This window comes from Brassica napus, unplaced genomic scaffold (genome assembly GCF_020379485.1).
Source record: "Brassica napus cultivar Da-Ae unplaced genomic scaffold, Da-Ae ScsIHWf_1616;HRSCAF=2230, whole genome shotgun sequence".
Taxonomy (NCBI): Eukaryota; Viridiplantae; Streptophyta; class Magnoliopsida; order Brassicales; family Brassicaceae; genus Brassica; species Brassica napus.
Genome location: NW_026015033.1, coordinates 80,773 through 92,568, shown reverse-complemented (window position 1 = coordinate 92,568; position 11,796 = coordinate 80,773). Strand labels below are relative to the sequence as shown.

General features: G+C 36.1%; 1 protein-coding gene and 4 pseudogenes across 1 annotated transcript; 3 read left to right on the top strand and 2 right to left on the bottom strand.

Annotated features, from left to right (window-relative positions):
- Nucleotides 1–156: 156 nt before the first annotated feature.
- LOC125598046 (30S ribosomal protein S21, chloroplastic-like) lies at nt 157–1,455 on the top strand. Its single transcript, XM_048772416.1, has one exon. The coding sequence runs from the start codon at nt 465–467 to the stop codon at nt 966–968; it is 504 nt and encodes a 167-aa protein (XP_048628373.1). The 5' UTR covers nt 157–464; the 3' UTR covers nt 969–1,455.
- A 426-nt stretch (nt 1,456–1,881) lies between these two features.
- On the bottom strand, nt 1,882–3,105 carry LOC125598044 (annotated as a pseudogene).
- A 48-nt stretch (nt 3,106–3,153) lies between these two features.
- On the top strand, nt 3,154–4,816 carry LOC125598053 (annotated as a pseudogene).
- Nucleotides 4,817–6,212: 1,396 nt separating this feature from the next.
- On the top strand, nt 6,213–7,031 carry LOC125598056 (annotated as a pseudogene).
- Nucleotides 7,032–8,116: 1,085 nt separating this feature from the next.
- On the bottom strand, nt 8,117–8,995 carry LOC125598052 (annotated as a pseudogene).
- Nucleotides 8,996–11,796: the final 2,801 nt, after the last annotated feature.

Genomic DNA, 11,796 nt, shown 5'->3' with positions numbered 1-11,796 from the left:
AATAGATTGACTTGAAATTTTATATGTATCATGACAGTAAAATATAGTTTTTTCCCCGCGATTAGTAATCAGCCTATTTAATAAGTATATGTAACTATTACATGTGTAAAATTATTTGTAAAATTGAGATTAAAATAGTTAATATTGAAAAATTGACAAAAAAAAATTGTTGGGTCTCTATTTATTTGTTAATAGTTAATTATTTCCATATCCAATTTTGTATACTTAACAATTAGTTTAAAAACTATTTTTAGGCAAAACGTAATTTAATGGAAATGTGCCGATTATAAAAATAGTTGGAGAATAAAACATTTATCTCAGAAGATCCTCAATCTTCACTTCATCAACGGTTAAAACGGCGTCGTTCGGCAGATAAACAAATATTTCGAAACTAAAACGACTTCGTTTAGGTCAGATACAAAGTATTTACCATCAGAACGTCGTCGTTTTGCGCTTAAAAATCGATGGCTTCCCTCTCCGATGTCTTTTCTCGTCTCCTCTCGCCGTCTCTCTCGCCGTCCCCACCGAGTCTGAAACCTACTTTCACTAGACCATCTCCCCAGCTCTCCTTCAAGTCTGATCACGATGACGTCACCAACCGCGTGGCGTACCCTTCGCTGGCGAACGCGAACCTCGTCTTCTTCAAGTCGGGGAACTACAACGTGGAGGTGGTGCCGAAAGACGGCGAGACGGAGGAGCAGCTGGTGAACGATTTCAAGAGATCGGTGTTCAGAGCGGGCGTGCTGCAGGAGACGAGGAGGAGGCGGTTCTTCGAGAGCGCCCAGGAGAAGAGGAAGCGTAAGACCAAAGAAGCTGCTAAGAAGTATCGTAAACGGAGGCCAAACCCTAAACCTAAACAGCATTCAGCTCCCTCAGAAGTCACTAAGAGCAGAAGAGAAGTTGAAGAGGATGATAACTGGGAGCTTCCTCCCGAGGAAATTGAGATTCCGTATACCGACCGGTTCTAGAGATTAACCGGGATTTAGATTCCGGTTTAATTAAGTGAATATATAATCCACTTTTTTTTGTATGTCTCTTGAGATGTTTGTAGCTTAACTCTCCTCACCCAACAAACTAAGTTAGAGAAATTTGCATTGCTCAGTGTAGAGGACAACAATGTTGAACCTACAAGGATGAAGCCTAGTTTCTGTCTTTATATAATCAAAGGCTTTTCTGTTTTTTTTTTTTTTTTTTTTGTAAACTGAAATCAGAGGCATTTCAGTTCTTAGGATCAAACTCTACTTCTGGTTTTGGTGTCTATTTAGGTGGAAGTATATATAGTCTCCTAACTATGTAAATCTTGCAAGCCAATGGATGCTTTGTGAACCAGAGAATGGACTATATATATGTACATAATCTATAACTTTGCCAACTTCTACATGTTCCTGCTGTGATTGTCTGGTGCAGTTTACCCACTTGTTTCCAGCATCTTTTCTTTACTGCAGATTCTTGAGGTTTCAGCATCTTTTTTTAAACCTCGAATGAACTTGAATGTTAATTTTGTTATGGGGTACAAGAGTTTAAAGCTGTTGGAAGGGTGTTATGAAGACATATTATAGAGTCCACTAGACATTAAAATCTTCTGAATAAAGTGGTCTCATCTATGTTTTTATGTTTTCTGTCTTTGGGATACAACAAAAGTTATTATATGAATGTTTACTTGAGAGCTGATACTAGAAAACTTACTTGAACTTCGGGCTGATACAAAGTGTTGAATAGATCTTGTGGTACTTACTTTTGATTTTGAGGTCCCTATGAAAACCCAAGACCCATTCATGAATATCATGAGGTAGTCCATTAGTAGTAGCTACGTGATTTTTGGTATGGGCTTGTGATCGTGAAGAATGTTATATTTGCTATGGCACACTACTATTAAGTAAATAATGTGGTGAAGAGAACTTTATGATTCAAAAGACATATACATATACAACTTTCTTTTAAAACTTAAAAGCATAAACTTGAGATTTTCAATTAAAGCATCAAAGGTCAAGAGAGATATAATAAGCATAAGAGCAACAACAAGATCCTAACGAAATAAACAACCAGACTAAGAACATATGTTCAAGGTGCAAATATAAATAACCAGAGTTTAGTACTAGCTACTTTGTGTTATACGTTGGCCATCTGTATATTATTGGGACCATTCATCAATCACCACTGAATCCAACACATGGCCGGTTCAAAGCACATCGGATGAATCAAACACTGTGCCGGTAGGTATATATATTCGGATGAATCATTGTCTCATACAACGTTACAGGCACAAAGCGGTCTTAACGTCAAGCTTCCACGCAAAACCTCCATCGTCCATCCTCCACACATCACAAGGCACAGTGACTGAACCTCTCTCACGATCTTGACACGTATACTGTAGCCTCACGCTGCATGTGAACGCCGGGTACGTGAGCATGGGCCTCTCCTTCATCACCAACCGTACGATCACGTGAAAATTATCATAACTCATCCCCGGTGCACCGTCCTCCACCGGAATATTAATATCTTCCTTCGCCATCTTCCTATACGCCTTGTTGGTCCACGTGACTCTCCCAACACCGTCCGATAAACCCTGGACAAGCCTCTCTCGCTAGATTCAACTTCTTCTCGTCGTCGGTCTTCCCTAAACCATAACCGTTAGTCCACGCGTCGGTCACACGCTCAACCGTCACACACGACGAGACCACCACCGTTCTTTGCGAGATCTCCGCCGTCTTGTACGGTGTTAGCATCTCATGGTCTCCGCCGCTGAAGCTTAGCCATAATGGACCGTTTTGCCTCTGCTTCTCCACCGGAGATACATTCAGATCTGGTAAAAGAGACAAGGTAACAGCCGTTCTAGTGTTCGGTCTCTCCTTTGTTGCACCTTTACGGCAGAACGCTATAACGAAACTAAATCTTTCCTCTCTTTGTGTTACTGGATACATCGGAGCTGCCACCGCTTGTTGTAGAGGAGCAATACTTTCCGGCGCCGGGAGATCCAGCCGCCGTCGCTGGATGGTTTGGAGCAATTGGTCGGAACCGAAGCATGATTCGGTCGGCCTTGGAGAGACCGTAGCGACCACCGTAACCACCATATCTTGCTATGCAACATCCCCCTCTAACGTCCATCTCTCTCTAGTTCTTGTGGTATCTATAGAATGTTGATAAAAAGCTTTAATGGAGCTGGTAAATGAAAAACGTGTTTTATATAGGAGTTTGATGATGACAAGTGTTTGGTTGATACGCTATGTTTGTCTACCGTCGCACATGGGTTTTTGTTCCTATGAAATGCTTGAAAAAAAAAATTCATTATGCTGTATTATCACATTACTGTTAAGCTATCTAAGAGTTTATGATCACTTCAAAATTAAAAATTTCAAAGCATCTTAAATTCTAACAAGTAGATATTTTAAATAATTATATAATAAAACAATAAATAGCATATGAAGATCTCTTGTAACAAGCTTTGTGTCGTGTTTGTAATCTATACTATTATTTGTGAAGTAAATTTTATGAATCGAGATTTCACCTTTAGAGTTTACTGTTTACCCTTCTTATTCCCTAAGGTAAATGTAAAAACGAAAAATCACGTGTTCCACCACCGTTCATCTGATTTTGCAATTTTCTGATCTATAATCCAGTGAATCTTCTCTCTGTAGGTGTTGGGAGAATCTGAATCTACCAGGTAAAGCTCCGGCAACTCCTTGTCTCTCTACAGACCAAACATAACTGGAACTTTTGATGTTGACTAGTTTTAGTGATAAGCCTTAAGCTTCTGTTTTGTATTGATTCTTCCTTGTCGTTGAACTTAGATTCTAACTCATTGTCTCTATACAGACAAAAAAAACACAACATAAACTGAGATTTGTTGTTGACTAACTGTAGTGATAAGCCTTTGTGTAGATTATTTCCAGTTTTAGATTAAACTTTAAGCTCTTAAGCTTCTGTTTTGTTTTTGATTCTTTTTGTCGTGGAACTAACTTAGATCTGGTAAGGAAGAAGGTAATGCTACAGAGATACATTGATTTTAACTCTTTGTCTCTATACAGACAAAAACAAAAACAAAACATAAACTGAAGATTTGTTGTTTACTAGTTGTAGTGATAAGCCTTTGTGTAGATTAGTTCCAGTTTTAGATTTAGCTCTTAAGCTTCTGTTTGTGTACTGATTCTCTCTTGTCGTGGAACTTAGAGAAGGTAATGCTCCAGAGATACACTGTTCCCGACATAGAAGTAGAGCAGCTTGGCAGATTATACAAGATGTAAGTTAGAGATTCTTCTCTTGTTACTATCTTATTTGACGCCGTTTGTGAAGATTTAGTGTTTCTTCTTTACAGTACTTGACGCCGTTTGTTGAAAGGGAAGATACCAGATCCCAAACAAGTGCAGGCTCCATCCCGACAACGACCTCTACAGAGACCAAGAACAGCACAAGGTCCACGTGGATATATACGAGTGGAAATGCGGTTACTGCAGGAAGAGTTTCAACGAGAGAAGTTTCTTGACCAGCACTTCGCCACTAGACACTATAACCTTCTGAATACGGTATGCGGTGGGTTCTATGCTCTCTGTTTTGAATGCTCTGAGCTGATTATAACTTAATTGATTGTTTTTTAGACTGGTACAAAGTGTTTGGCGGATCTGTGTGGTGCGTTGCATTGTGATTTTGTGTTGATGAGTTCCAAGAAGGGGAAGAGTAAGTGTAACCCTGCAGCTGCTGCTAAAAACCGTCATCTCTGCGAGGTTATTACCTTCTTTATTGCTTCTATTAGTAATTTTCTCCAAGGAGAAAAGCTTACTTTGAGTGTGTTTATTTGTTTGGTCAGAGTCTTGCGAATACTTTTTCCTCCCAGTGAGTCAAGGTCCTGCAGCTAGCCGTCTTCATGGTATGACTCTCCTTACTGAGAAGCCTTTACTCATTAAACTACTACAATGTCTCTCTAAATTATCCTCTTTGTTTTTTGATTTTTGATTTTTATATGATTGAAGAACACTTCTTAAGACAGTTCTGTGATGCTCATCCTGTACTGGAAAAACAAACCGTTTCCTAAAGGAGGCAAGGTAAGATCTGTCAAGTCACCCTAGTGTTACTAATGTGTGCCAACGAGGCTGTTAGTTATTAATAATTATGTTTAAGCACATTGAAACCATTAAAAGACATTATATTATCAGTTTTTTTTTTTTGAGCTTCTTAGTGAAAATATGTTTTTATTTGCATCTTCTACCATGCTTTATATGTTAAAGCACATTGAAACCAATCAAAAAATAAAATATCATCAGTTTTTTTCTTTAACATATGAGTCTATGCTAATTCCTGCAGAAGAAATCGGGTGTCTTCTACCTCGCTGTTTCAATACTAACCTTGATGCTTCCCACTCTTTTATCTGCTGGTCTTCTTACACCAAAGGTACCTTTATGATGTTCTCTGCGTTTTTCTTCCCCTCATTGCTTTGTTATTTAAGAGTCTTTGGTCACTTTGTTTGTGTTGTTCTTACAGAGAAAAGAAACTGGGACGCAAGTGTTGCGTCGGATTGTTAAAACTGGAAGAAAACAAAGCCGTCGTAAGATGGACATCTTCTCAAACATTGGCTTATTGCACATGCGCAAACGAGAGTGTCACTTTTGGTGGTTATGAGGGAAGCTCAGTTACTATGGATATCAGCTGGGTTTCCAAAGATGAATATGATACTTAATGTAAGCTTTGTAGAAACAGATGATTCATCATTTCACAGGATAGGAATAGTGATTTCTCTATGAATCGTCATACATATCAATGATAACATCAAGTTTGGAACATAAAACAAGCTTTATAAGTAAGCAGACATGTATTTCATCCAACTTCATAATTTTTCCTAACTCGAATTTATAGAAATAGATTGACTTGAAATTTTATATGTATCATGACAGTAAAATATAGTTTTTTCCCCCGCGATTAGTAATCAGCCTATTTAATAAGTATATGTAACTATTACATGTGTAAAATTATTTGTAAAATTGAGATTAAAATAGTTAATATTGAAAAATTGACAAAAAAAATTGTTGGGTCTCTATTTATTTGTTAATAGTTAATTATTTCCATATCCAATTTTGTATACTTAACAATTAGTTTAAAAACTATTTTTAGGCAAAACGTAATTTAATGGAAATGTGCCGATTATAAAAATAGTTGGAGAATAAAACATTTATCTCAGAAGATCCTCAATCTTCACTTCATCAACGGTTAAACGGCGTCGTTCGGCAGATAAACAAATATTTCGAAACTAAAACGACTTCGTTTAGGTCAGATACAAAGTATTTACCATCAGAACGTCGTCGTTTTGCGCTTAAAAATCGATGGCTTCCCTCTCCGATGTCTTTTCTCGTCTCCTCTCTCGCCGTCTCTCTCGCCGTCCCCACCGAGTCTGAAACCTACTTTCACTAGACCATCTCCCCAGCTCTCCTTCAAGTCTGATCACGATGACGTCACCAACCGCGTGGCGTACCCTTCGCTGGCGAACGCGAACCTCGTCTTCTTCAAGTCGGGGAACTACAACGTGGAGGTGGTGCCGAAAGACGGCGAGACGGAGGAGCAGCTGGTGAACGATTTCAAGAGATCGGTGTTCAGAGCGGGCGTGCTGCAGGAGACGAGGAGGAGGCGGTTCTTCGAGAGCGCCCAGGAGAAGAGGAAGCGTAAGACCAAAGAAGCTGCTAAGAAGTATCGTAAACGGAGGCCAAACCCTAAACCTAAACAGCATTCAGCTCCCTCAGAAGTCACTAAGAGCAGAAGAGAAGTTGAAGAGGATGATAACTGGGAGCTTCCTCCCGAGGAAATTGAGATTCCGTATACCGACCGGTTCTAGAGATTAACCGGGATTTAGATTCCGGTTTAATTAAGTGAATATATAATCCACTTTTTTTTGTATGTCTCTTGAGATGTTTGTAGCTTAACTCTCCTCACCCAACAAACTAAGTTAGAGAAATTTGCATTGCTCAGTGTAGAGGACAACAATGTTGAACCTACAAGGATGAAGCCTAGTTTCTGTCTTTATATAATCAAAGGCTTTTCTGTTTTTTTTTTTTTTTTTTTTTTGTAAACTGAAATCAGAGGCATTTCAGTTCTTAGGATCAAACTCTACTTCTGGTTTTGGTGTCTATTTAGGTGGAAGTATATATAGTCTCCTAACTATGTAAATCTTGCAAGCCAATGGATGCTTGTGAACCAGAGAATGGACTATATATATGTACATAATCTATAACTTTGCCAACTTCTACATGTTCCTGCTGTGATTGTCTGGTGCAGTTTACCCACTTGTTTTCCAGCATCTTTTCTTTACTGCAGATTCTTGAGGTTTCAGCATCTTTTTTTAAACCTCGAATGAACTTGAATGTTAATTTTGTTATGGGGTACAAGAGTTTAAAGCTGTTGGAAGGGTGTTATGAAGACATATTATAGAGTCCACTAGACATTAAAATCTTCTGAATAAGTGGTCTCATCTATGTTTTTATGTTTTCTGTCTTTGGGATACAACAAAAGTTATTATATGAATTGTTTACTTGAGAGCTGATACTAGAAAACTTACTTGAACTTCGGGCTGATACAAAGTGTTGAATAGATCTTGTGGTACTTACTTTTGATTTTGAGGTCCCTATGAAAACCCAGACCCATTCATGAATATCATGAGGTAGTCCATTAGTAGTAGCTACGTGATTTTTGGTATGGCTTGTGATCGTGAAGAATGTTATATTTGCTATGGCACACTACTATTAAGTAAATAATGTGGTGAAGAGAACTTTATGATTCAAAGACATATACATATACAACTTTCTTTAAAACTTAAAAGCATAAACTTGAGATTTTCAATTAAAGCATCAAAGGTCAAGAGAGATATAATAAGCATAAGAGCAACAACAAGATCCTAACGAAATAAACAACCAGACTAAGAACATATGTTCAAGGTGCAAATATAAATAACCAGAGTTTAGTACTAGCTACTTTGTGTTATACGTTGGCCATCTGTATATTATTGGGACCATTCATCAATCACCACTGAATCCAACACATGGCCGGTTCAAAGCACATCGGATGAATCAAACACTGTGCCGGTAGGTATATATATTCGGATGAATCATTGTCTCATACACGTTACAGGCACAAAGCGGTCTTAAACGTCAAGCTTCCACGCAACCTCCATCGTCCATCCTCCACACATCACAAGGCACAGTGACTGAACCTCTCTCACGATCTTGACACGTATACTGTAGCCTCACGCTGCATGTGAACGCCGGGTACGTGAGCATGGGCCTCTCCTTCATCACCAACCGTACGATCACGTGAAAATTATCATAACTCATCCCCGGTGCACCGTCCTCCACCGGAATATTAATATCTTCCTTCGCCATCTTCCTATACGCCTTGTTGGTCCACGTGACTCTCCCAACACCGTCCGATATAACCCTGGACAAGCCTCTCTCGCTAGATTCAACTTCTTCTCGTCGTCGGTCTTCCCTAAACCATAACCGTTAGTCCACGCGTCGGTCACACGCTCAACCGTCACACACGACGAGACCACCACCGTTCTTGCGAGATCTCCGCCGTCTTGTACGGTGTTAGCATCTCATGGTCTCCGCCGCTGAAGCTTAGCCATAATGGACCGTTTTGCCTCTGCTTCTCCACCGGAGATACATTCAGATCTGGTAAAAGAGACAAGGTAACAGCCGTTCTAGTGTTCGGTCTCTTCCTCTTGTTTGCACCTCCGGGAGTTAACGCCAGAACTCTCCTTATGATACTTCCTCTTTCCTCTCTTTGTGTTACTGGATACATCGGAGCTGCCACCGCTTGTTGTAGAGGAGCAATACTTTCCGGCGCCGGGAGATCCACCGCCGCCGTCGCTGGATGGTTTGGGAGCAATTGGTCGGAACCGAAGCATGATTCGGTCGGCCTTGGAGAGACCGTAGCGACCACCGTAACCACCATATCTTGCTATGCAACATCCCCCTCTAACGTCCATCTCTCTCTCTGGTTCTTGTGGTATCTATAGAATGTTGATAAAACTTTAATGGAGCTGGTTAAATGAAGAAGAAGTGTGAAGGGTTTTATATAGGAGTTTGATGATGACAAGTGTTTGGTTGATACGCTATGTTTGTCTACCGTCGCACATGGGTTTTTGTTCCTATGAAATGCTTGAAAAAAAAAATTCATTATGCTGTATTATTCACATTACTGTTAAGCTATCTAAGAGTTTATGATCACTTCAAAATAAAAATTTCAAAGCATCTTAAATTCTAACACGAGTAGATATTTTAATAATTATAAAAAATAATAAAACTTTATTATATATAAAGTAAGCAATATTTTAATTCTCTTGTAACAAGGGTGTTGTAAGAAATGTTGTAATCTATACTATTATTTGTGAAGTAAATTTTATGAATCGAGATTTCACGTTAAAAGTTAGAGTGGTTAATATTGTTTATACCCTTAATGAATAAATGTATAAATAAATTAAAAAATAAAAACGAAATTTTAATTATTTGATTAGATAATTGATTAAAATTAATAATAGTAAGAGTTATCCAAAATATGAAAATATAATTAAAACAGTGATAATTTATGTATATATCGTATTGTTATCTGAAAAAGTCTTTTAGTAAAAAGTTAAAAACATAAAGATATAACAAAATATTATCAAATAAAATTCTTAGTTATATAATTAAAATAGAGTATTAAATTATCCAAAATCTAAAAATATAATTAAAAAAGATAACTTTTATATATATTGTATTGTTATCTGACAAAGTATTTTAGTAAAAAGTTAACATAAAATTATATAATTAAATATTAATCAAATATTTTTAATTTATAATTAAAAAATAATATTGAGTTATTTTAAAGTAAATTTTTAGAATCGAGCTCTCACGTTAAAAGTTAGAGTGGTTAATATCGTTATACCCTTAATGAATAAAATGTATAAATAAATCAAAAATAAAAACGAATTTTAATTTATTTGATTAGATAATAGATTAAAATTAATAATAGTAAGAATTATCAAAAATCTGAAAATATAATTTAAACATAGATAATTTATGTATATATTGTATTGTTATCTGAAAAAGTCTTTTAGTAAAAAGTTAAAAATATAAATTATATAACTAAATATTAATCAAATAAAATTCTTAATTATATAATTAAAAATAGAATATTGAATTATCAAAAATCTAAAAATATACTTAAAAAGATAATTTTTATATATATTGTATTGTAATCTGAAAGAGTATTTTAGTAAAAAGTTAAAAACATAAATTATATAACTAAATATTATCAAATAATTTTTTTTAATTATATAGTTAAAAATTTAATATTGAGTTATTTTAATATTTATTTTAGTATAATGAAGATAGTGTACAAAGAACTTTTTCAAGAATTTATAAAAATGTTTAAGCCCACATCGCGGACAAAACACCTAGTTTTAGTTAAAATATCATTGTTTTTAATTAATTTGAAATTCTAGACGTTCTTAGTTATTATATACAGTAATACCACAATATAGAACAATACTGAGCAATATTTATTTATCATGGAGTTATATTTTGGTTTATCAGTTATAATGTAATGCTTCTGATTTCGGTCTTAGCACAAAACGGGATATATATTCGAAACTTTATATGGTTTAAGCCTATATAAGAGGAATGGTAATTGAACATAGAATTTGGTTTTCTATAATTAATTAGCAGTTGATTAGTTAATAATCACTTTGACCCGTGGTTTACTACTTTAGTAATTGAACATATAATTTGATTTTCTATAATTAATTAGTAGTTAGTTAATAATCACTTTGACCCGTGTGTTTACTACTTTAGTACTTGAACTGATTTTGTTTGGCCTAAATAGCAGATATTTTGTTCATTATTATTTTTAATCAAAAAGAAGATCACGTAAAGTATTTGCATTTGCATATGAGCAGTTACGGATTCCCATTGTAAAATTTAAAAATCTTGAGTTTAATTTCATACGTAAGTAAGGAATTTTCGAACAATTAGGTGTTGATATTTTGGTCCAGCGCAGTAACCAGTGGATAGTAGTGTTTGAAAAACTTCTTTCCGAGGAACATGTTCATATGTTAAGAATCATTTGCTATATAACCTTTCAGCCTAGATGCATTTTGCTAAAAAACGTGTTCTTGTATTACTACTTGTACAAAGGAGAAGTATTACACCAAATTATTATTGTTGGTGTAAATGTTAAGAAAATACTTACCACTATACTACAAAGTACAAACCAGGGAGTTGTTCTTTTATCCCTATTCTTTTTTTGGGTAAAACCCAAATTTAGTTGTGGTTTCAAACTTTCAATCATGAATAAGTGCTAAATATAGTATATATATCACATAATGAAAGAAAAAAAGGCAATGTTAGGCATGGTCCAAGAGATGAAGGGTTCATATATTATCATGACCAATTCTGATTTTAATTTAGTGGAATCTTAATTAACTAAAGGTGATCGTGACTCTAGATCTGAAAATCTTAATTGAGGGGACAAGATCGATGATCTCATGTCTAAAGACGAATTTGTGACGAATTTGTGCCAATGGAGTTAGGTGTACCTCTTTCTAGAAAAGAAGGACGAACAACATTAATTTAACATTGGTATAAGATTACTGTAATCAACCTTTCAGCTGAAGCAGTGTCAAGAACAATCCACAGGGAGGTTCGAACATCATACAGCTAGGAGAGACAAGAAGAAATTCAAATCTCAGATGTCGCTTTGGATAACTTAGTCACAGGGGTGCCAACCCATAATTTTGTTCTACCTTGTTTTTTTCCTTTCTTTTTGCCATGGTAGAACAGT

Coding starts and splice junctions, on each gene's coding strand:
- LOC125598046 (XM_048772416.1), top strand. CDS start 465: ATGGCTTCCCTCTCCGATGTCTTTTCTCGTCTCCTCTCGCCGTCTCTC.